Below are 26,976 nucleotides of genomic sequence, written 5' to 3'. Positions count from 1 at the left end.
GAGAGTTGTATGATGTCTGTCTTTTAAATGTGAGTACAAATTGACACTCCAAGATGGTGCCGGTTGCAAATGCCAATAGGTGACACGAGCTAGACTGCTCTCCAGTCGCTTAATAAGAATCGGGACATTATGAGTTATCCTATGTTTGCTGAAGGATTGATTTTGCATAATATTGGTTTAAACTGGTCTGAGGTACTTGAATATATGTATGTGAGATGGCTATTATGATATAGAAGATATTTGGTAGCCGCATGTATAATTTTTACGAACGCCATAATTTGATACGTACGCTCGAGCCTTCTCCGGTCACTCGGGAAAAATTCAGATATGGAAGGGATAACATATGTTTTCAGAAAGACTGAAAAATACACTGAATAATAATAATATATTTATATACCTTATAACTATAGAGCCAATACTATGAGGTGTAAAAATTTGGAGTATATGTTGAAATGTTATGAAATACTACCTGATTGGAGCTTCGATTGATAGATAATTTATGACCATGTGCGGTACTGTTGATATGGGGTTGAGTTAACTGACTATTAGAAATGCATGCAACTTGGGTATCATGTACAGATAGTTATCTTTGTTTGAACTTTATTTTACAGATGATTAGATTTCAAGTATCTCTACAATATTTTACAGCACAATTTTTCACAGGATGCACTAGGTGAGACCTACAAATAGAAGAACATTTAGAGTATGTCTTAACACAGACATTATTAGGACTATAACATGATTTGTTTTCTACTTCTAGATTATAACGGCCGGATAAAACACTTGCTGAAGATTGTTTTAAGTGCACCCAATTGATATAAGAGCATAGATCAGAATTTAATTTGAGAGTGGTCACTACCACATGGTTTGATCCTTATGATCATACGGTTCACAACTTGGTTTCTTTAGCTTATGGGGTTTCCTCTTCACTTGTATGGGTTTTCTTAGCGATCTAAGGTTGACAATAGAGGGTATTCCTTTACTTTTTTGGTGCTCAATATTATCTCTTCCTTTTCTTATAATTTCATTTTAGTGTAAACTATTGCCCAAGGGTGATCTTGACTGACCCTGAATTTATTCCCGTAATATGGGCCAATTTAAGAAATTTACCGACATAGGTGTGGTGAAGGGTTGGCTGATAGTAGTTTGGTTTTGTGCTTATTTGCAATTTTGATTTGTCTGGTGTAGCCCTGATGAAGGTGATGGTAAATATACCAATATGATAAAACATGTGTTGGGTGCAAGAACTGTAATCATTTGCTGGATGCATGAATAGATAAGATAATTAAAGAATACACTGAACCAATAGGACTTTTTTTCGAATGTTTATATTTTGGCGCTCAGGAAAATCATGTACTGTAGTATTTATTACTGCTGACAATAATTCTTATTAGCCCAGCGGTATTTCCTTAAAGGAACCTTCTAATGAGTGATCTCACTATAGATCACAGAACCCACTCAAACAAAGGAACACTTGGAATAACTGGTGCTGGTGATTGTTTGCAATGCACTACTGATAAAAGAGAGCTAGTATTTCTATCTGCCCTGGATGGCCCATTTAAGATCTTCAAATGTTGAACAGTAAGCTTATGTTTTCCACAGGCTTTATTTTTTCCTTAAGAGCAAATGTATACATGTTGCATTGACTATAATTGATAATGCCATATTGCCAAAGGCCATACATAAATGATACACAACTGTCCGGTAGTGTGGTTAAAATGGGAAGTCTGTATATTGACAGTGACATTTCTTATGTCAAAAGGCTCTTTAAGGCCTATATATTTCTTTGCCACTTCCTGAATTTAGAATAACCAGTTCACTAAAATATTCATCTGTTTTTATTCACAGATTGCAAGGGGTATGAATAAATCAGTACTTTAGTTGAGGGTCCCATCCTACAAGTAAAATAAAACTGAAAGGGAGTATCATGCGCACAAGACATGAGCTCAAACTGCATTTGTGAAGAGCTCTAAAATCATTTGGAGCTGCACAGTTCACCAGGAACCCAATGGTATGTGTGACACCAACCGGAAGTCCTGGATTCTAACCACAAATAAAATTACATTTTGAAAATCGGAGTTTCACATTTGTTATTGTATGCATGCGACAAATGACCCAGGACCTGTAGTAATGCTGGCAAAAAATGCAGTCCACACTGATGGTGTCAATTTTGCCAGGGTCACTTGATAGGTGATATCGAAGTTGAGGTCCACAATTGTCAGTGAGAGCTACCTCAACTAGTAAAGTAAAATAATGTAAAGGTAAAGTATTTTATTGTGGCAAAAGTGTAGAAATGGAAAATCTTCCATCACTGAGTAAAGAGTGTTAGAATATTTAGGGTATTATAGGCTTTGGAGAAGCAATTGCAGATGTAAATGGGCATCTGCTCACAGCACACTTTTCGATTTGTTTTGTTATAAAGGGATTTACGACTCTACGGAGAAATATTTGCAACGACAGGAAGGCCTCAAAGAGATTTCACTCCATAGATGACGTTCTAAGGGCACCCTGCATAAATATTTTCTCATGCATCAGAGAAAGTCACAAGTCGGTGATGAAAAAAAGTTCAAACAACAGGATTCCATAGGTCACATCTCTCAATGCAGCACATTATTTTGTGTGACTTTGTTTATTCACAATCCATTTCAGCTGACTGTACACAAAAAACATGCATCTACTGCTGACAATAATGTTATCAGCAGTAATCGAAGAAGGGTGGTCCAAATTTCGTGTTTTATATGTGCAAGAATAGCTGATTGGATTCGAGTCATGATTAATTGGTAAAAAACATTTACACGAGTCCTATCTATTTTTCATAACTAATATCTGTATTTGCTTCTCTTAATTTTTTGTGCTATGAGCAAGAGAACGTAGGGGCATATTACCAACAACTAGCGATAATTTTTGTCTCTAACTTGTTTAGAGACAAACATTATCGCCGCACATCGGCGATTTTTATCGCAGATAAACCTTGCTATTAACAAGGTTTATCGCAAATGCGATAAAAAACGGCCGAAATGGATGAATATCGCTGAAAAGTCAGCGATATTCATGCATTATCGAGCAAATGCTCTTAGCCATGTTATCCACCTCCCATTGGATAACATGGCTAAGAACTGCTCAGGGCAGGTGTTAGCTTTTGGAGATATTCCCGCTTAGCGCGAATATCTCCAAAAGTTGGTAATAGGAGATAGCGATGTTAGCGACTGTTTTCAGTCTCTAACATCTTGGCACGCCCACTTTGCATCTCATTAGTGATAAATATCACTGACATGCAAAGTGGGGCCCAAGATGGTCGCTATCTCCTACTAGCTGTCGCTAACTGGTGTTAGCGACAGCTTGGTAATAGGGAGATAATTTTATCTCCGCTTTCTTGGCTTTTAAAGCCAAAAAAGCGGAGATAAACCCCCTTGATAATATGCCCCGTAGTGCTCAAAAAATGTAATATCCTTTTTACTCCACATAAGTGCAAAGTTATTGTTTTTAGAAATGTATAGAACGTGTAAAATCGCACATCACAGTCCATGTGAAAGTCATGCAGCATGCAGAGCATGGACGAGGACGCCCTACTAAAGTCCCCTGCACCTTCTGTAAATATATTTAGCTATTGTGAGTGCGGCAGCGTGGAGACATGCAAAGTTTATAGGATTGTTTATAAAAATAGCACCCTGAATAATGAAGTGCCATGTTATGAATGCTGGTTTGAAAGTATGCTTTGCAATCAGACGCAGTGTACACTTCAGTGCCTCTAATGTTGGAACATAAAGAAGGGTATAAAAAAACAAGAAGCCAATCCTATTTCTTACCTACATTTCCTGTCGTCAGGTAGGAATTATGATAGTCCATCATTCCCAATCCAACAATATGTATAAAATCTTCAATAACCTGCATAAGCTCCACTGAGCCGGGGTGGATCTGATGAAAGAAGGTAAGATTATCAATGATATTAAGCGCATCATTAAACAATTTCATTTACAGAGCACAGAAAAATACAATCGAAATGTATAAGGAAAATAAACAACTCTTAAAGCATCCATATAAGAAAAACGGATTTCATGTTGGTTCTTTGTTAATACATTGTATTTTGAATGTTATCTTCATGATAAATATGCTTTCCCACAATTTATGGTCCCAGAATTCGATATAAAATAATTAATAGCAATTAAGCAATAATTAAGAGGTAACCAGTGTCCAATAGGAATAAGTGATCATATAATTTATAAGCACCATTGACACAAAAGGAACACTAAAGCTAGGAAGCAGGTCACATATGATACTCAAATTAGTGGGTCTTTAATCCTTTTATATACCTCAGAGAAAAATAAATCAACCTAATGGCTATTTGAAACTCACTGCATAATGTTGATGCAAAAGCTTGGAGACTAGTTGTGGATAACCGAGGGTCAAACCGACCATATTGTCACTCTGTATTTTCTCTTTGTGATGCAGGCTAGGGGGCTGCTTTAGACCATTCTAGTGGCAGCCTTCTGGCATGTGGGCGGGTTTCAACAGTATCCGCAGGGATGGTTTTGCTGTTCAATGTGGTTCTGAGATAACCTATGCTTTCGTTTGCATACACGCATCAGGTTAACAAACCTCATGAAAAGGTAACCTGCTACCTATCCGAGTTTGACCACCAAATACCCCTGGGTTTTAGCACAGTATTCTCTATAAGCAATGCAAAAGTCTTTCAAAGCTTTATAGAGAGAACCAGTGCCCATCTTTTAACAGTGAAGTGAAGTGCCCCTAAATACTCCCTTATGGTATGGACCAGGCAGTCACCTCCCTTTGTGAACACAGTGAAGTTTTAGGATGACCCTCATTATTTGTGCTCCCAGTAATTCCAGTGGCCTCATTAAGGCCTGTATCGAAGTTCATATTTTATTTCAGGAAAGCTGTGCCTCTAATTCCATAACCAGCCAGAATCTGCACAAAATCGCTATATGTGCTACGTAATTTACTTGATCCATATGGAGAAGCTACAAATAATTAATCAAAGAGAACTATAGTTTACATCCTTCTCATGTTATTGGGAATTTCATGGACCTTGGCCCTCTACCAGAAGAAGATTAAATTCATTACACTCTTTTAATGGCCTTCCTGCCTAATTTGGGCATGGCACTGAAGATGCGAAACTCTTTATGTATTACACCAGTAGAAAAAATATGTTAGCAGAGACTGCATTTTTGCAGTGACCAGTACCCTACCAATTATAAAAACAAACAAACTCAGTTTTTAATTAGGCTACTTCAGAGATATTGTTTTAATTACATAACGTAGGTTGCAGCTTTTCCTCACATTCCAGTCATGCAGTTATTGTGGCTCGTCTACTGGAATTTATTTATTTTATTTATGGATTTATAGAGCGCCTGAATCACCCCCTGAGGGGTATCTCTGCGCTCAGGACAAGTCTGCTGGTAGCCTGATGAAAGAAGTTAAAGCAAAGTGGACTTAAGAAGTTTTCTAAAGTGAATGTAATCAGGACAGAGTCTGAAATAAATGGGCAGCAGGTTCTAGTAGAGGGGGGCGAGGTATGAAAAGGATTTACCACCTAATCTTGCTTTCCTAACTCTGGGGATGTGTACAAGCGATTTGCTTCCTGGCCTAAGTGTTCTTGAGGGATCATATGGCTTAAACTTCCTAGAAATATAGGATGGGCCTTTTTTATGTGAGGCTTTGTAGCCTGTGCAGCAGACCTTAAACTTGATGTGCTTGCGAATTGGAAGCCAATGAAGTTTTTGTAGTAGGGGGAGGGACGGGGTTTTGAATGGAGAGTTCGTAACGAGTTGCGCAGCAGTATTCTGAACCACTTGTAACCTGCTGAGAGATGAATCATTGGCAGAGACCAGGAGAGCATTGCAATAATTGAGACGGCTCATGACATGGTCTGGATGAGGGGTTTTCGTGTGTAGTCTGGCAGGAGAGGAAAAACTCGGTATGACAAACCCAGCACATAAAAGCAAGTGCTAGCAGTGTGAGTGACATGCTCTTTTAATGTTAGTGCATGACCAAGGCGGATGCCCAGGTTTTTGACTATTGATTTAGGGTTAGGGCAAAAGCCAATCACTGCCGGCCACCAATTCCGGGACCATAGATGAGAGGCATCTCCAAAGAGCATTATCTCAGTTTTTCCAGCATTAAGCTGTAAAAAATTACTTTTTATCCATTCTGCAATAGCAGTCATTCCTCCCAAAAAGGTGGACACGGCCAGGGAAGAAGATGTCTCAAAGGAGAAGAGAAGCTGAGTGTCATCAGCATAATAAATGGGCAAAAAACCATGGGACCTAAGAAGTTTGGCCAAGGGGGCAATATATCTATTAAACAACCGAGGGTTCAGACAAGAGCCCTGGGGGACACCCTTGGCCAATTCCATTGTCTTGACCGGAAAGGACCCAGATTGACGGTCTGAATGCGATCGGACAGGAAGCTGGTCATCCACTGCAAGGCCATTCCACTAAGTCCAAACCTGCTGTAATCAGCACCCCCAACTGCTAACTATACGAATGCCAGATACTGCAGTGCACATTTGAGAGGGTGGATGTTTCCTAATTGGTTCTATCTGGTATTGTTATTAAGTTGTTGTCTCACTGGACACCGCTCAGTTACTTCATTTGTGAAGTTCATGATCTTACAAACCAGTCTCAAGGAAAAAAGCAATGACGACTTTTATGGTGTTCCAGTATCTATAAATTTCAAATTTGCTGTGATACTATTATTTGTATTTGAATCTTTACAGATAGGTAAACAAAAACAATGCATATGAGTTCAACACCTAATGACCATATCTCAGTAAACCAAATATCTTCTTGGTGCAGCACTAACAGCAAACTAATTGCCCAGTAACTTAAATAGCAAATCTCCCACTATGATCCATTCAACAGACTGGAAGTCAAAATCTCTACCCTGTATTTAATTGAGCATTCTCAATGCACAAAAGAGACAGCCTTTTGACAAGTACTTAGTTGGCCAAGATAGAAACCTTTTTAAAAAATATTTTTATTTGTTTTATCTTTACGAAGGCAACAAGGTAACACACATTACTGTTCATGAAGGCAGTCGATAACGCTAGTAATTGTCCCTCACTGTCATTATACTTCGTGGAGAGTAATTCAAGCCCATAACTTTGAAGAGGTAGTCTTCTTACCGATTCCAGGATCAGTTATGCTAAAATATTTATTCATGTTTGAACAGAATATTCTGGGCCTGTTTCACAAGGAGCCTATGTACTCGTGGCAGAGGCTCCCTAGTCATGGAGCGATGTCCGCAATGAGAAACTGCAGTGCGTAGATCTTGTCACGACTGCGGGGCCTTTGCCTTGAGTGCGGAGGCTCTACCACAAGTACGGAGGATCTGCCATGAGTGCGGAGCCTTCGCCACGACTACGGAGGCTCTGCCATGAGTGCAGAACCTCCGCCATGAGTATGGATGCTCTGCCACGAGTACGGAGGCTCTGCCATGAGTGTGCAGCCTCCGGCACGAGAACGGAGGCTCAGCTATGAGTATGGAGGCTGCAGAGGCTCATTGTCAATCAGGCCCTAAGTGTGTATCACTTTCAAAAACACGACGAAACTATCTACAGGTAAAAATGCTTTAGAAGTTTTGACATTTTTATGGGTATTCCAGTAGATGATTCTCTGACACAATGGAAGTGAAGGCTAAAAACTAATTTACATTATAGTTCCCTTGAATTAATTTATATTTTAAATATTAGTACCTATTAAGTCACTGCTGAATACATAGGGTAAAGACAAGAGATAAAAAGCACTTTATTTGTCTGTAATATTTATGATTCATTCAATAATTTCTAGCATGTGAGGTAATGACTCTTGGAGGAGATAAATTCAGTTAATTTCTCCATCAATTTCTTAAGAAGAAACAAACTTTCCAGTATGTATAGTACTGACTTAACGTCACACATGGACATAAAATGTGCAATCTTGGGCTTAATGCTAATTCTACAACTCCCCTGAGCGTTGCTGCTTCCATTTGAGCCCTGGTGTAAGATGGTCTCTGAGATATATATATATATATATCCTGTATTTAATGGCTTGGAACCTTGGCAATCAGTTTGTAAAGAGAGGGCACTAAGCGTCAGCAGCCTCATTTTGACAGGAGATGGCCATTTCTTGAGGTGTTATTTCCAGATTAACATTAGATCACAATGTATTGTGCAGTATTTAAAATACCACGCACTGGCAACGTCAATATCATTTTTTTTTAGAATATCTTCTTTCTGAATGTAAACTGTGTCAGGGGACAAAACATTGCCCATCAATTAATTTCAAGTTCTTTTTTGATTCACATTACAAAGGGCCTGATTTAGAGTTTGGTGGACAGGTTACTCAGTAACAATTATGAAGATATCCCATCCGCCATATTACTACTCCCATGGGACATAAAGCACTTGAAATAAGATGGACGGTACATCCATCAAATGATGGAGTAACTTATCCGCCACACTCTAAATCTGGCCCAAACTTTTAAATATTAGCCATATGCTCCCTTATATTCAGTGGCATTTCGTAGGTAAACTATGTATTAAATATGCATTTAAATTATCTATTTTATGCAGCTTCTTTCAAATCTCAGACTGCTGCCTCTATATGAGTTAGTCACTGATTCAGAAATTTACCCCCATAGAAAAGTATTATCTTTACAAAATATCAGACAAGTACCTCGTTGGTCACACGCAACTTCTTATGAACCAGTCAGAGGATATCAACCCTAAGCCTGCTCTAAAACGGTGGTATAGCCAGGACCTTATGTCCTGAAATATTCTAACCATATTCTCTGTACCTGCATGATCTGAAAGTGTTACTACCTGACATGTACCTGAATGGACCTGGAAGACCTCAAGGCACGACAATCTTCTCTGCTCGCATGCCTATAACTGCAGGTAATGTAAGATAAATTATATATTTATATCACTCAGAAAGCTCATAAAACTGCCTTTAACTTCAGAAGTTCAAATCAACATTATAAGTCTTCATCTATGATACATTTTAAATGCTTTCACTTTACCCACTATACCAATTCATAGATATAACAATTATTGTAACAAGACTAGAGATTGGGAAGAGCTGACATCTTAGATGATGATGATACAAATATTCCTGCTTTGGGCCTCGGCAAAGCTGACTGCTTAAAGTGTAAAGTAATGTAAAATAAGTCTTTCAAACAGAGCAATGTAATGGCTTTCTCGAAAGTGACATACAACATGTTATGAATCATACACTCAGCTAGGTATATGTAGGACATATTTTGGTTACAAACTGGCATCAGAGACTGCTCAATTTTCAAAGAGATTGGTGTAATCACTGGCATAAACTGTGGTGAGCGTGTCCAAACAAATGTGCCTGAGTGCCTTTATAGAGAATTTGGGGATCTACACCTCAGAAAATTTTGAAAAAACCATAGCCATATTCTAAAGTTACAGACTTCTTTTTTATATAGAAAATGGCTAAAATCATTCATTTTGCAGTCAGTCTAGAGGAGGCTCTCGTTACAGATTGCTCGGATATGCCAAGTATTCATTAGTCTTTCCAAGACCTGACCAAGTAAATTGTGAACACAACATTTCTGCCATGCTCTGGTAATAAGAGAGGGTGTACCTATCTAGTCCTGCCTTTTCCCCACAGTGACTGAGCGTACAGGACAGGCTCAGCCAAGTATGAGAGGAGGCAATGACTAGCACAGCCCTCGATCAGGAAGATGGGAACTGCACTCAGTGCCCTTCACAATTAATAAACCTGCTTTTCCCTGCCTCCAGAAGCATATTACACATGACAGGAATATGGTGATAGAGCACACCTCAAAGCAAGTTGACAACTAAGTCGTTTACCGAATTGCAGGCCATCAGGTTATGTAATGACACTAGCACTTAGAAGAAGAGATTGTGATCTGCCCACTGGCCCCTAATAGGTTAGACTTCACTGTTAAATGACAAGATTGGTATGTGGATATGAGGAGTTTGGAATTGAAAGAAAAACTAGCATGAACCTACATTTGTTGATGTGTCCTGAAATAATTTAAGCCACTGTGTGAAGTTTTCAAAGTCTCTTCATTGTTAAATGAGCAATAGTTGTTTTGAGTTTAGAGTCCAGACTTCTCAAACAGAAATGTTATCACTGACATATTCACTTAACTATAACGTTTCTTTAACCTTTGTCTTTTTTCATTGAAATTCTAAGACTTTTGCTAAACGGAAACAAATCTGTTTATCAGACCTAACTATAATGTTACTGTAACCTTTACTTTTTCAGTGACTTTCTAGGGATTTCTTTAAACTCCAAGTAATATTTTATTACAATACGTTAAGTCAACCCCCTGCCTACGTCCAGGCCCTGTGGCAAATTACTCAGAGGCAGCCAAGCCCCCAGGCAGCCATGTGCCCCCGTCACCAAGCCTCATTAGATTGTGGGTTGCCATCCCCCAAGGCCTTATGTTTTTTAAAGGGGAGTGGGGGCCACGTGGGCAACATCCTGAGCCTCATTAGGCCCTGGAGACTCATACTCCAGGGCCAATTTTGTTTTTAAGAAAAGCAAACAACGTGGCTTCCTTCCCCGACCCTCATCAGACCCTGCGGACTCCATCCCACAAAGTCTTAAGTATTTTAAAGGGGGGGGGCATTTTGTCCCCATTCTGAAGTCTTATTAGGCCCTGAAGATCCCATCCCCTAGGGAGAGGGAGGGGGACAAGTGTTCCCCTTTCTAAGTCTCATTAGGCTCTGGAGACCCCATCCCCCAGGGACATAACCATTTTATATAGGAGTGGGGCCATATGGCTCCTTCCCCAAGCCTCATTTGGCCCTGAAGACCCCTTCCCCCAGGGCCTTTCGTTTTTATAGGGGGCAGGATGTTAATGTGGCCCTCCTCCCTGAGTCTTATTAGGCCCTGGGGATCCAATCCCCCAGGGCCTTAACTATTTTGAAGGGGAGTCACAGGACCCTGAGCCTCATTAGTCCCTGCGGACCCCATCCCCCAGGACCTTTGTTTTTATAAAGGGAAGGAGGTATGCATAGACTCCTCCTTGAGCCTTATCAGGCCCTGGTGGATCCCACCCCATGGCCTTTTTTTAAAGGGGGGAGGGAGTCTCATGGCCACCCTTCCTGAGCCTTATTAGGTCCCTGGGGACCCCATCCCCAACGGATGCACTGTACCCCTTCTCAAGACTTTAAAAGGCATTGGGGACCCCATCCCCCAGGGCCACTAATTAAGTTAAAACTTAGTTGTGCCATTCAGCCCCCTTCCCTGAGCCTAAATAAGGCCCTGGGGATCCTATCCCCCAGAACTATGTATTTTTTAAAGGGGAGTAGGGAGCACACAGTCCTCCACTTCAAGCCTTTTTGTCCCTGGGGACCCCATACTCTTGTGTCTGCCTCCTTTAATATGGGTGGGCGCCACAGTGGCCACCCAAGGCACCCACCAAACACTCATTAGAAGATGCAGGGGGAGCCCCGATGCCCAGCATGGTCCCAACCAGCTCCCTGCCTGCTGGGGGAGCCGGCATTGCTCCCGCCCACAGGGAGCAGCCATTTATACTGCTCTCTCTGGGACGGAGCATTCTCTTGATCTGTTTCCCTGCCCACATTAGTGAGGGCAGGGAAACAGATTGATAGCTTGCTCCCATCCGGCAGGAGCATTTTCACATTTCCACCCACTGGGAGCAGACTTTGTGTTTGCTCCTGCGTGGTGGGATTATTGCAAATGCTCCCACCTGCAGGCGCAAACACAAGTTTTCCTGCCCACCCCGGTGCCGTCCAGGCTAACTGCAGTAAATAAATACATTGGGCCCTTGGGGATGGGTTTCCTGGGGCTGAAAAAAGCTTAGGGTGGGGGCAATGCTCTCCCTTGCCCTAATGTATACATTGCGCCCCAGCGGATAGGGTTAGGAGAGTTAACTATAACTTGCGATCCCACCATGCACTGCTTATCACCTCACACATTACATCATTCATTACTTGTTCTATGACATCATTCATGCCATCACTGATGACATCTCAAATTACATCATTGATGACATCACTGATAACATCAGTGATTGCATCATCCAAGCTTATTCTACACTTTACTCTATCAACTATTATGACATTATAGGCCTGAAAGTAAGTACAAAATAGCTCAGAATAATACAAAGCATCATTAATATCATCACAGATACAACTCTATTAAGTGTAGCAACCATGTGTTATGTGCAGCATTGACCCTAAATCTCACACTTCACAAGTAGCCTAGTTCATGTTGACTAACAACCACAGATAAAAGGGTAACCTTTACTGCACATGGTGTTCAATCTGTATACAACTGTTAAGAGAAAACCAAAGTCCACTAGATATTCAAGGCCTGTTACATAACTATGGACAGTCTTTACCTACATCATACCCCACATAGTCACTAAGCCTACAATGAGAAATGAAGTGGATATCCGTAGAAAAGTGGGAATGAATTAATATATTTATAGTGCGCACAAGAGCCCAAAGGGCATCTTGGCACTAGTGATCTGTTGTGAACACGATATAACCCAGCTGGAGTTCCTGGTTGGAGAGCAGTCAGGTTTTGAGCAATTTCCTAAACTGTGGCAGGTTAATCTGAGATTTTAGGAACAAAGGAAGATTATTCAACAGTTTTCCAGTGGAGGTGATGAAGCTTCTGCCGCCTGAAGATGCCCTGTTGGATTTAGGTATCACCAAATGTTTTGAGAAAGTGGATCGTAGCATTCTATTAGGGACATGCCACTGGAATCTGAGCTTCAAAAATGTTAGGCCACAGTCGTGAAGTCCCTTACGAGCAATGCACATGGCCTTAAAAGCAATCTGTATCCTTACCAGTAGCTATTGAAGCTTAAAAAGAGCCTGGGAAACAACTGACTGAAACTTTGGAATGTCTAAGAGAAGGCGGGCAGCTGCATTTTGAAGGATTTGGAGTTCATTTAGTCATCGCTGTCGAATGCTGCCATAAAGGGCAGTGCAGTAGTCAAGTCTTCAAAGTACTAAGGCAACTATTACTGAACTCTACAACTCAAAGAGGATGCAGGGAAAGATTTAGTTCAGTATTCTCAGAAGGTAGAAGAAAGATGAAGTTACAATTAATTTGATCTGAGACAGTCAGCCTTTCATCAAACAATACTCCCAGATTCTTGACCAATCTAGAGGCAGATGGAAAAGTTCCTAGATCCTGAGTCACCAAGTAGGGGGCTAGAGAGATATGTCGTTCCCAAACAGAAGAACCTAATTTTTTTCTGAATTAAATTTAAGGGAATTGTTTTTCATCCACCTTCCAACTTCTCTCATGCAGTGGTAGTGGCCAGTGGTAGGCCGTAGGTAGGTAGGTAGGTTTGTTCATCCTCCACTTTATTGTTTTTATTGTATTGCCTGTATTTCATTGTTGTGTCTGTGATGCTGTTGTCTGTCTTCACCTGCTGCCTGTACGTGGTCCATGCCCCTTTTTGTTCCCTCTGTTCCCCTCGCTGTCCCCATGCTCTCTCTGCCCGGTCTTTCCTTTTGTACCCCTTGCTGCCCCCGTGTCTCTGCCCGGTTTTCCCTTCTGTTCCCCTCACTGCCCCTGTGCCTCTGCCTGTTTTTCCCTTCTGTTCCCCTCGCTTCCCTAATTTTTCCGGTATTTCTGTGCCCTTTTGTCTTCTGTGCCACTCGTTTTCCCCTCGTTTAGTGTCCCTTTTGCCTTCTGTTCCACTTGTTTTCTGTGCCCGTCTGCCTTCTGTGCCACTCGTTTTTTCCCTTTTTACAAGTCTAGCAAAATATCCAAAATTAAACATATTTTATTAGATCTAATGCTACTGTATCTGGTGCTAGATGTAGTATCCTGAAAGGGCGCGGATCTAATGGAGCACCTGATTTAGTCAATTCAATTTGTTTTGTTAGCATCTCAACTGTCAGAGAGGTAAATTCGTTCAGTCATCGAACCCATGAGAGGGTGTTCATGGTTCTAATTTCAATTGTTCAAAAGAATTTTAAGTGTTCACTGTCTTGAACATGCCGTGCTCTCCTGATTCACATGATAACACTTCCTATGACTCAAAGACCTCCTTAAAACGTTCAATCAATCATTCCCTTAGATGAAATTTCAATGTTTTCTAGAAGGTTCAGAGGATTTGGCTCAGTGCAGACTTACAGGTGAAAGGTAAGGTCTCGGAGGAGGATGAAGGGAATGGCTTTGATAATGAGGGGTGTGATGAAGTCAGTGTGACCACTGGTGAAATTGGTGTGGGTCCTGGTGGTCAGTATATGAGGGTTCCATCCAGGGAGAAGTTGACTGTGATGTGTATCTTGAATGTGAGGTGCTCCATGTTGCTGGTGGGAGATTGTGTGCAGGTGGTGCAGCTGATGGTATATTTGAATATGATGGCAGTTTCACCTTTAGGCTTGTGCTGATGTTCTTACCTAGTGATCTTCTAGCGTGGATGGCTGTAGTGATGTCTGGTACTGACATTGGGATTAGCCATATTTCCTTGAGAAAGAGCGGGTGGTTGTGCAGTAGGTCCCATATCACCATGGCATTTTGGTTAGTGACCAGGTGTTGAGGAGCATGTAAGCAAGTGTGGCATGTTGTTTGGGTGGTGTTCAATCTGTGTGAGTGGGTGGCTGGTTTGTGTGAGTGAGTGGGATGCTGGGTGCTGTTGATGCAGGAGGGGTGGGTGTAGGGTGTGGGAAAGTGCACGAGAACTTGCAGGAGACGCATGTGAACATTTCATCCATGTTGTGTGGTGCAGTGTGGCAGCAGTCCAGCAGGCAGCATCTCGGGGTTGAGGGCATGAAGGAGTGCAGCAGGACATTGGTAGCTTTGAGAGAACCAGGGTTTCCAGAGCTAGGTGCCGTCCAGGCGCAGATGGACATAAACAGGTTTGTCTTTGATTCATCTTTGGCATGCCTGGTGCACATCCATGCTGCAGCCACAATTAAATATGTTTTGGAGGAGGGAAGAGAGCAGGGTAATGTGAGCAGGAAGCCACTGATGCCACTTCCTGTGCAGATGTAAGATGGAACAAGCATTTGCAATGCAATGGGTCTAGCCTTTGGTACCTTATATGTATTTAGCTATGCAGCACATTAGCCTGGGTGGTGGAACATCTACTGTTCTTTAACATGGAGGGAAAGTAAGCACCAAACTGTGTGACATACCCAGTACAGGAACGCATGGAGAGAAACATTACCTTTTAGCAGGAAATGGTATAGTCCAAATCTCTGTTTTAAATATAAAATCAGGGCCTTTGGTGGTCATATCACAGAAAATACAAGATTTGAAAAAAATATTGTCTACTGGTGCTAATGGAAGCCGATTTCTATGGACTGAAATCTAGAGAATGCTAAAGTGATTCTGGTATTTTACTGACCTCTGCTGGTCGTTTTCTATCAAGAAAGTGAAATAGAGGCAGTTGGCAGAAAAATTTAAAAAATAAAGTCCCACAGCAGAAAGCAATTCAGGTATTGTACTGACCTCTTCTGGTCGTTTTCTATCAAGACAGTTAAATAGAGGCAGTTGAATAGAAAAAAAGTCCCTAAGTGGAAGCAGACAAGTCCTAGGGCTAATCTCCAGAGCCTACAAAGTAAATACACATAAAAGTATTTACTAAAGTATATACAAGAGGTATCGAGTGCTCGATCTAAAATGCTGTGGTGCCACTTCCTGTGCAAATGGGCAATGGGAGATGAAGTAATCTTGCTTGGCTTCTTCTTTTAAAGAGAGTGTTGGTGGGAAACCAGTGATGTCACTTCATGTGCTGATGGCTGATTGAAAATCCAGTGATGTCATTTCCTGGACAGATAAATGGTTGGAAATCCAGGGAGTGTCACTTACTGAGCAGAGGGGCAATGGGAAAAATACTTTCCTGAAGCTTTTTCTCTTGCGACAAATGGCCATTCCCCACACTTATCAATGATAAGAAGTAACTTCTGTACATATCCTTTTCCGTTTGTTCCATGGTTCTAGTGATATCTGTTTGCACTAGAGAAACATGACTAGACAGCAAAGTGGGGTTTTGTTCTGTAAAAAAGATCTTTTAAAAAGCAGTGATCTATTACTTTCATCTAATTCTTCTTGCCTAATTGTTTTTTAAAAAATGTGCTTTAGTGCTTTATTATATTGTTTTTCAGCTGATGCATAGAACAGATTTAAGACATTTAAGATTGATAGTTGACTTAAGGATGAGTCTTTCATATTAATATTGCAGTTGCATATAATTATTCTTCATAATGAAAAAATTCCGTAGACTTGATGTGTGGTACAAAAACCCTTGTCATGAATTCTGAAACATTCCTTTAGACATTCTTTGCCTAGGATGGTGAATCTTAGGTGTAGGAGATTTTAGTATGCTGGGAGTATTCACTACTACTATTTGATACAATCTCGGAAGAAATTGATGTTCTATTATCACAGAAAAATCTTACCTGTTGTGCGTCTTCCCATTTTTCTTTATTGTCTTCATCTAGCAGGTTACTAACAATTTGAAAGAAGTTCTGGAAATTGAAAAACAGAGGACAGCTAATAATATGCAAATAAAAACGAATTTAAGAAGTACAATTTTATCTTCAGAAAAACACAGGTACTACTATGCATCACTGTCAAGTTCAACTGTACCGTGCAGTTACTCAATAGAAATAAAACAACACGTTTTTAGAGCCATCAACAATGTATGAGAAATCTGTCTTGAGTCCTAATATTATCCTGAGCTTATGGTTTATTGACTTCAACATGTTGATCACAAACAGAGTTCTTGAACTAGTAACAGTTTTTCACAGAATACAGAACATAGCAGAGTCCATCAAATAAGATGTAAATAGTATATTTTTATTTTCTTGAGAGTGTTAATGCTGCTTGCTGTCTGTGATTGTATTAAGGTGTGGCTGATTGTCTATAAACCCATTAAGCAGTGTCGGTGTAATATTCAGCATACATGACATACTTGCTTGTAGGCACAATCTATAAACATAATTTTATATGTGGCATGCATGCACTGCTCGGATTTGCAAGATAGCAAGGGGGCATGGGAGTAAGTGTGCATTTATATTTCCTTTTATATCTCATCTTTGTGAATAGCATTTATGTAGAAAGGTGTGCATAGTGATAGATGTACATCTATATGTGCTCACATTTTTGAGCCTAGTTTACCTTTGTGGAACAAGACCTCTTCATTTATCAAATATGTATATCAATCAAATGGATGGCATCAGCTTCTTTATTGCAGCTGCTGTCAAAGGAAACAAAGTTTCACTACTGCTCCTAAACTAAGGCTGAGACATACTTGGTACAATATAATGTACCCAGTCTCAAATCACTGCCAAAAACTGGGCTATTAATTTGGAGGAGTGTGACCCTTACAAACTTAAGAAACATAATGTGGTTTAATCTAAAACTAGATCTGACAAAATATCTGCTCAACCCATGTCACATTTTGCACAAGCAGCATGCAATCCCCAAAGAAGTGTGTGTTAAGTTCAAGTACTACCAACAGTTTTAAAGTGAACACAATGAAATACAATTCACCAAGATCATCAAAATTGGATGGGGAAAACAGAGATAAGAATGTGTAAGGTTTTGAGGCAGAAATGCACCTAGAAAAATTAAATTGCCAATGAAAGCAACAGTTCACTGTTGCCAGGGACCTGGGGGTCATTTCAAGCCAACTGCAATGCAGCAGAGTACAGTTCAAAGTTTTTACCTTTAGGCTTTTTTCTGAAATATAAGGCAACACCTTTCAACAGGGCAAGTTGCAAGGCTGAGCCTCTGAAAGTTTTCACATTTAGATATATTGTTGTTGGGCTTCCTTTGAAGCCATTCAATTTGGTGCCTAAAGTGTCAACATCTCAAAGCAGGACAGAGCTGGTCTAAGGTTTCCCCTTCAGACTTAGTTACTTTCTAGAAGTTAACATTTTCCATGAGGGCAGGCTGGAAGCTGTAGCAGAGCAAGGCTCTGCAAAGCAGGATAGCTTTACAATAAAATCCCAGTGAACCTGCTTTCAGTGCAGAATACATTTTTGAGAGGATTGAACCCGCCTCCGGGGAGAGCTCGAAATCATTTGGGTCTGGGTCTCGCTGTATTAAACTACAAAAGAAATAAAATGGTTTTCTTTCCCTCCTGGAGTGCTACCTTCCTGAGCAAGCGTCAGCACCTTAACACATTTACCTGGAATTGAAAACAATGACACTTTTCTTCAACTGCTGGGAAAGTCATCTCTGGTCTGGCTGCAGCCTTGAAATCCTTAGAGTAGGTTTCTATGCACCCTCTCCAACCAGGTCTCCTGCAAGTTCCTGTTTTCTGTAGCCAGCTGGACCCTTTTGGAATTTGATTGATGTGCCCTTGTAGCAGGCAAACAGGAGGTCAACGACTTGTCCCTTAGAGATTAGTTCTAGTCTCTGGTTGGCAGGTGGGGTTAGGATTAATTGAGTCCTTGACGTCTTGATTTAATTCTCTTCTTTCAGCAGTAATTGGGATTGTGGAGTCTTCTGCTAGATGGTACGTCTTCAAGTGCAGTTGTCCTGGGTATTGGAATGTTCTGAGGATGTGGTGCCAGGTCTGTCCTAGTAACTAGTAAGTGATCCGAAAAAGTCTATTTAGTCACTGTCCCCAATCTCCTTTTTTCAGCACTTCTCCTTTGCCTTACTGTACGTTATCCAGGAGCCCCTCTTTCAACACGGCAGAACAATTGTGTCACAAAGCAAACCTGTTTTCTGTTTAATGACCACTTCTCTACTTAGAACAGCATTTCTCCTATCTGACAGTCACCAAGATGTTTTTCTCTCCTACTGTGACTGGCAACTGGCTGTCTAAGAAGATTCTGACGAAGACAAAAAGAAGCCTTCACTGGAATCTCAAATACCTGCACCTGCTTAACACTATTCTGCCCTCCCTTGGCTCAGAGGCAGGGCATTGTCATTTGAACCAGGATTAATTCTCCAAGTCAAGGATGTGTAATTCAGTGGGTCCTGGACACGTCATTATTCCGTGTGGCCTTCCATCCCTCCACCCTTCGTATGTCTTGGATTGTTTGTAAGTTTTCTTTCTTCATTATTCTCTATTCTCTTCATGCTCTCTTTCTTCTTTTTCTTTTCTTTCTCCTTTTGCATATTCTCTTCTCTCATTGGTCTTCCACATTTCCTTTTTATACCCTGCAATCTTCCTTTCTCTTACAGAGGTTGCATTTTTGCTTTGCTTCCTTTCTTTCTTGTTTCTCATATCTAGTTCAGATCTCTTACTTTTTGTGCAGTTGGTTTGATATTGCTTGTATTTTTATTGATTTCACATGTCATTCTTATTGGAAATGTCCCTCAACTGGTTTTTTGATATGCTTTTTTAAAATTATGTTATGCCTTTGAAAATATTATCTTGGAATGTTCGAGGTTTACATTCACCAATCAAAAGACAGAGAGTATTATCCCACCTGGCCAAGCTCAACACAGATATAGCTTGTATACAGGAATCACATTTGTCAGCTGATGAATCTGCTAAATTGAAGAGGGGTTGGGTAGGCGAAGTTTATTTTTCCCCAGGTGATGGTAAACGTGATGGAGTCTTGATTTTGTTTAGAAAATCTCTTTCAATTAAAGTAGTAACGCATTCTGCAGAGACTTCAGGTAGATGGGTGCTAGTGAATCTCACTCTAGATAACGTCCCTATTTCTATTTTAAATGTTTATGCTCCTACGAGTGGCGACGCCACTTTTTGGACCTCCCTCGCACCGCTTATCACTCAATACTACGTTGATAATTTCATCCTTGTGGGTGACTGCAATGACATTTTTGACCCATTTTTGGATAGACACTCAGTTAGTGCATACATTCCTCATAAGTCACAAAAATCTTTTACACAACTCGTTACACAATACAAACTTACTGACGCCTGGAGACTCTGCAATCCCACTTTGCGAGAATACTCCTTCTTTTCACCCCCTCATCAAACTCAATCACGCTTGGATTATTTTTTTATCTCTCATCAACTTACCCAATCCCTTATTTCTTCTGACATTGGCTCCATCTTAATTTCTGATCATGCCCCAGTCTCCATTGTTTTAGATGTATTACAAAAACCTACTTCTATTAAAAAATGGCGTTTCAATAATGCTCTCCTTCTCGATGCACAGTTTGTTTCTTCTTTCACATCCTTTTTTCATGAATATTTTTTGTTTAATCACACGGATGAAGTTCTATTCCCTGTAGTTTGGGACGCTTTCAAAGCATCAGCTAGAGATTTCATCATTCACTATGTTTCTCGCAAACGGAAGAAAGCCCAACAAGCCACCAATGACCTCCTTTCTAAAATTAAAAAATTAGAGCACTTATATTACACTTCCAAATCAAAGGATTGTTTAAATGATCTTATCGCCACCAAAATTCAATTTAATAAAGATTCCACGTACAATGCCTCCAATTTCCTCTTAAAATCTAGAGCCAAGTTTTATGGTGGACAGAATAAGGCTGGGATATTGCTGGCCAACTATCTAAAGGTAAAGCAGAACAAGGTCAATATTGAATCTATCTATAGTTGTGATGGGTCACTAAAACACAAAAGTGAAGATATCCTACAGGAGTTTTTGCATTTTTATGAAACATTGTATTCGTCTGAATCATCTTCTTCTGAACAAGACATTTCCCAATTTTTATCCAAGATTTCCTCTCCTTTCGACAGTCTTCCAGATCTTTCCTCTTTAGAATCAGACCTTACGCAGAAAGATCTCCTTCAAGCTCTTAACTCTCTCAAACATGGTAAAGCTCCAGGTCCCGACGGTTTCACTGTTGAATTCTTCTCCGGTTTCTCAAAACTACTTATTCCCAAATTACATACTCTTCTTTCCACTTTCCTTCAAACTGGTTCCGCTTCTGTCTCTTTCTCTGATGCCCTTATTTGCATTATCCCGAAACCAGGTAAAGATCCACAACATTGTAAAAACTATCGCCCTATTTCTTTAGTAAATATCGACTATAACATTTTTTCAAAGGCTTTAGCATTGCGTTTAGAATCTTTTTTACCCGAGCTTTTAGGGAAAGAGCAATCCGGTTTCGTTAAAGGTAGACTGCTGACGGATAATACTAGATTGTTTTTTGACATTCTCTCTAAGACCTCGCATAGCTCTCATCCCCTTGCAGCTATAGCCCTGGATGCAGAGAAAGCTTTTGATCGAGTTGAATGGCCATATCTGTTTAGTACTCTGAAGTGGTTTGGTTTTGGTCCAAAGATTTCCACCCTGATTTCGTTCCTTTATTCCCGCCCTAGAGCAGCAATTTCGGCAAACGGTACCTTATCCTCTTACTTTTCTCTTAATAGAGGGGTTAGACAGGGATGACCACTTTCACCTTTTTTATTTAATCTTTCTTTAGAACCTTTCCTTTTGAGAATTCGTCAGAATGCTAATATACATGGTTTTAATTTCCACGACTCTGATATTAAGATGGCAGCATATGCTGACGATGTATTATTATTTCTCTCCCAACCAGACGCATCCCTCCCTGCTTTTTTGGATGAAGTTAATTCATTTGCACAAGTATCTGGCTACAAATTAAATAAGGATAAATGTGAGATTTTGCCACTTACCAAACTCACTCTCAAGGACGATTTTTCTGCTTCGGGCTTTACTTGGAGCCCTAACTCTATTAAATATTTGGGTCTCCATTTTACTTCTTCTCTTTCGGGCACAGTTACTAAGTGTATGGATGACTGTTTACAAAAATTGACTACTCTCACTAGCAAATGGCATCCTCTATATCTATCGTGGTGGGGAAGATTAGATACAATCAAGATGATGCTCTCTCCCATTGTACTATTTACAATATCTAACATACCGTTTTCTATCCCTTTGAAATGTTTCAAGAAAATTAACTCTATTTTATCTTCCTTTTTGTGGGGACATAAAAAGTCTCGTATGTCTTTGTCCAAATTAATGCGTTCTAAAAGAGAGGGTGGGGTGAACTTTCCGAATTTTGCCTTATATCATGAATCCTTTTTATTGAATCAAGTGTCGAACTGGATTACGGATTCCGCATCATCCTCTCCTCTCTGGTTGGCCTTAGAAAAGTCTTTTATATCCCCCTTTTCTTTCACAGAATATCTTATGTTTTCTCGTAAACCTCAATCTTTATCTACTCCTATTCTTAAGTATACCTCCAAAATCCTTCCTTCCTTTCCCGTTTCATCCTTTTTTGATCAACCTATTTGGCACAATACATCTATATTAATTAACAATAAGCCGATTTTTTGGAAATCCTGGAGATCACGTGGCCTTATCTGGGTGCATCAATTGTTTCACCAAAATCAGATCATCCCATTTGCATTAGCTGCTACTTCTTTCAATCTACCTCCCGCTTTTCGAGTTAAATAGTCATTATTGTCACACGCATTACAACTTGCCTACGATGCTTCTCTTGCTGCACCTCCTCCATCAAACCACGTATCCTCCGATATGTCTTCACTGAGTTCTTTACTTCTTAAACAACCTAAAGCTTCAAAAATCTACGCTTTCCTTCAAACTCAGTCTTCATCTCGCACGAAAACCACAACTGAAGAAACCTGGGAAAAAGACCTAGAAGTCTCCTGGCCTATTGAGCTATGGGACAAATTATGGCTTAAGATTCGTAGATCTTCCAGAGCTGCTAATACTACTCAAACACTATTTTTTATTTATAATCGTTTATTATTTTCACCACTAGTTCTTAGTAAACAATACCCAGATGCTTCTGATAAGTGTTGGTCCTGCTCCTTACCATGTGCAGATCTTTTCCACATGCTTTTTAGTTGTTCCCATGTTCATAATTTTTGGCGGCAAGTTTGGTCTCAAATTAACAATATTTTTTCCTCTAATCGCTCCTTCTCTTTATCTCACATTTTCTTAGGGAGTGTTTCCCCCATCTGGGATCATTGCACTTTCAGGGTTAGAATAATTGACTTATTGTTGGCTGTAGCTTTCCAGCAAATAACTAAAAATTGGAAGGATTTTACCAAAATATCTTATCAGGCTTGGTGGTATGCTGTTTGCTATAATCACAGGTTAGATACGACTTTTGTCTACCCCTTGGCTTTAGCTGCCAAGCGAAAAGAATTGTGGAGTTCAGTCACACTATTTTTTGATTTAAGTGCTCAGAGTTCTCTGCCTTTGTCCCCGTTACAACAAGAAGTTCCTAAACCTCCATGAATTCCTGTATTTTGTTAAACATATTAATATTATTTTCGCTTTTCTTGTAATTGCAATGTATATTTAGTATATCTTTTATTACCTTATATCATACCAGTTGCCAATTTTGCTTATATTTATTCTCAATTTTTGATGTTTCTTTTTGTAGCTTATATTAATACCTTTAATTATCTAGATGTATGCTTTTGCTTGTTATTTTCTTTGTCTTACTTTGTAAGCTTATGTCATATTTTTTCAATAAAATTTTTCTGAACTTAAAAAAAAAGGATGTGTAATTCAGCTCTGGAGCCGTGATGACTAGCAGAACTTTTGATTCAAGCAGCCTTAAGTACATTTTTATAAAGTTACCTTTCTACGTATGTTCTCAAAAATCTTCACCAATAAATCAGATGTAGAAAATTAAGAAATAAATAATATTGAAGGATATTGCTAACAGTTTCATAGGTGGAAGTGTATAATTAAACATTCTAATTAATTTAGGCGTGTCACATGGAAAATGTAGCTCGACCAACACAGTGAAATATTGTTAGGACTTCAGGCGCTGTGAGGGCACGTTTTCTAAATACACATTGTGTCATTTATATATAAATATCAGGCACCCTGTGTTATATTTTTATATATTAGGCACCCTACCATGTGGGCTTATCAGGCACACTATCGGAATTTTCATATTCTTATAATACAAAAATAGGTCTTCCCAATGTGCCAAAGGCACATCTTATTGCCTTGTGCTACTATATTACGGTTAAACTGCCTCATAGACAGAGCTCAGTGGCACACTTGGCATCCATATATTTTTATCATATATCTGCATGATGAAAACACACACACTGTCGCCCCCAAATACCATTTAACTGCCATGCCATTGATGCATTTTCTGTGCCATCTACTATGGCCTTCCAAGAAAGTTAATTAGTCCAGTTGGTTCAAACCAATTTTACCGATGCCATCATTAAACATGTAGTGTTGTACTCTTTAGCAATATCACAGTACCCAAACTACTGTTAGCAAAATATGGTTTAGAAAAAGGCAGAACATCTAGGTTGATTCTGCAGAAAAGGTGAATTTGATACAAACCTCTTGCAACACGGCCATAACCCCTTTAACTGCCATAGTTACCATGCTGGACTACTGCAACACCCTTCAAATAGTGATTCTAACCCACAACAACTTTCTAAACATCATTACCTCATCCAACTGCAATAAGAGAGGGGCATGTTGCGTTTTGTGTATTTATTAATTTATGTTCCTGGTGTGTTTGGAATTCAATAAAAAACAGTTTGCAGAAACCGGGTATTGAGTTGCGTGAAAAAGGAATCGGGACAATATTAAAAAACAGTTATTTTCAATACATGCATTACAAATATTTACAGTTAGCAACATGAGGGAAATATGGATTCTGCCAGAATCAATTTTTTAGGTTAATTTTCATTGCCTTAATTAGAATCCAGTTCTCTCCGGTGGAACCATGCTTTTTTCCCCAAGTGGCACCCCTTCATAGGACCCCCCTCCCACCGCCCCTCGTCTCCCCCAAACCCCCCCCACCCTTCGGAGTAAAACTCATGTTCTAATCTGGAAATCTTCCAAAAAATCAAACAGAACGTTATTTGGATTGAAGAGTTCCTCATTGTCAATAACTTCTACCTGAAGTGTATTTTGTTTATGTCCTATTTTCTAGTGTATAATAAGTGTGAAAATGCTTTAATTATTTGGTACTGTTTGAGTCGCATTGGTCCATTCAAATGCCTGCTTTCTTTAGGGATACATCAATTTTTAGCAGGAATTAACTCTCACAAGGAAATATTGCCTGCTTTTAGGGGAATGTCTGGTTGTGAACTTGGGAAAACCAGGAAATTTCACAACATAGAAGTGAGCCTATAATTGTGTTTGCACAATACTTTGTTCCTACAACAATAACTTTGCACATCCCTAACAAAATGGGGGAAGTTCCTAATTTTCCTTAGGGCAGAAACATTATGCTTACCCTGCTGCCAAATTCTTTTTCAATCTGTTATTATATATTATCACTATTAGGACATTCTTTGGAGAGTCCAAATTACTTTTCAATCTGTTATCATATATTATCACTAATAGGATATTCTTTCGGGAGGCCACAGACGCAGCCTAAACTGAAAGACCAATCAGGGATCACTTCCTTACTAACACTGCCCTTGTGGGTGAACCTGGAATGATGGAATTTAACCAAGATCTCCTGACTGGGAGTACATTTTTGATTCCTTCAGCATTCTGTCCATCATTTGTTGGCACAGCACTTTACGCCCTAAGTGGGATGGGATTGCCAAGACATGAGTCGCTTACTCGCTGTGCCACTGGATTCAAGCTAACCTGGCTGATGAGGGGTGTTACTCCAAAACTGGTCCCAGGATGCTTGTTTCCAGTACTGGGAGGACCCAACTTTGCAGTTTAGGGTGGACTGTTCCCATGAGGAGCAGGGTCAAGACTGATTTGTATATGGCTGGGTCCGGGGTGGTGTAGTGAGCAAAAGAATGATGGATTTAACCCAGATATCTTGACAGGGGGGTTAATGTTTGATTCATTCAGCATTCCCTCCATCATTTGTTGCTGCAGCACTTTTTGCCCTGAGTAGGATGGGTATGCCCAGACGTGGGTTCTGTACTAGCTGTGCCACTGGATACAAGCTAGCTTGGCTGATGATGGGTGTTAAACCGAAACCGGTTCCAGGATGCTTGTTTCCGGTCCAGGGAGGACCCAGCTCGGCAGTTTGGGCTGGACTGTTCCCATGTGGAGCAGGACAAGACTGATTTGCATATGGCTGGATTCAAACTGGACTGGTGTAGCAAGCAAAAAAACGATGGATTTAACCCAGATCTCTTGACTGGAGTGAATGTGTGATTCATTCAGCATCCATTCATCATTTGTTGCTGCTATACATTTTTGCCAAAGTGAGATGGGTATGCCCAGACGTGGATCCCTTGCTCACTTTGCCACTGGATTCAAGCTAGCCTGGCAGGTGAGGGGTGTTACCATGAAACCGTTTACAGGATTCTTGTTTCCAGTCCAGTGAGGACCCAGCTTGGCTGTTCAGGCTGGACTGTACCCATGAGGAGCAGGGTCAAGACTGGTTTGCATATGGCTGGTTCCAAACTGGGGTGGCGTAGTGAGCCAAAGAACAATGGATTTAATCCAGATATCTTGACTGGGGGTGAATGCTTGATTAATTCAGCATTCCATCCATCGTTTGTTGCCACAACACCAGTGAGTGAACCTGACATAATTTGTCAGTGAACATCACAAGTACCTCATCAGGATTATGGGTTCTGAGCTGACTTCAAGGTGAAAAGTTTTTGACCTTTTTTAAATTCCTAAATAAGAAATATATAAAAATAGTAGAAGCAGAGGTGAATTATTGCAAGCACAAAAGGAGGAAACTGAACCGAGCTAAATATTTATATGAGAACAATAAATGGTACATCTTTAAGAAGGACCAATACAGAGAGTGAGAACCTCCATAGAATTGTATTTACACTCAGATAAGAAAAAGATATAAAAATGAACACCATTTTATGTTTTATGATTTTTTAACTTATTTTAAGAATGATTTGCCACCAAAAGATAACATGATTCTTCAACCATTTAAGACACAATTCTAACAGTCTTAGAAATACAGTTTATGTATGTAACACAAATACCAGTCCTTGTCAGGGTGAACCATAAGAGTCATCAAATAAACCTGTGCTTAGCCCTCTGGCAGCTTGGCACAAAGCAGTCTGTCTTAACTTACAGGCAATGTGTAAAGTATCTAGTCAGCATTCAAACAGTGATAAAGTGAAAACACACCACCAATAAAATCCTAAACAAATTTA

General features: G+C 40.0%; 1 protein-coding gene across 3 annotated transcripts in view; it reads right to left on the bottom strand.

Annotated features, from left to right (window-relative positions):
- The window catches only part of ADGRB3 (adhesion G protein-coupled receptor B3), a 1,725,994-nt gene that overhangs the window by 826,939 nt on the left and 872,079 nt on the right, over nucleotides 1-26,976 (bottom strand). For all 3 annotated transcript variants that reach the window (XM_086926462.1, XM_086926464.1, XM_086926463.1), the window contains exons 11-12: nucleotides 16,400-16,468; nucleotides 3,807-3,915 (exon numbers count right to left, since the gene is read on the bottom strand). In XM_086926462.1, coding sequence (XP_086782588.1) covers nucleotides 3,807-3,915; nucleotides 16,400-16,468 — 178 coding nt within the window. The remainder of the gene's footprint in view (nucleotides 1-3,806; nucleotides 3,916-16,399; nucleotides 16,469-26,976) is intronic.

The sequence above is a fragment of the Lissotriton vulgaris genome, chromosome 6 (assembly GCF_964263255.1).
Source record: "Lissotriton vulgaris chromosome 6, aLisVul1.2, whole genome shotgun sequence".
NCBI lineage: Eukaryota > Metazoa > Chordata > Amphibia > Caudata > Salamandridae > Lissotriton > Lissotriton vulgaris.
Note: the sequence above shows the minus strand (reverse complement) of the source record. Positions and strands in the feature narration are given on the sequence as shown.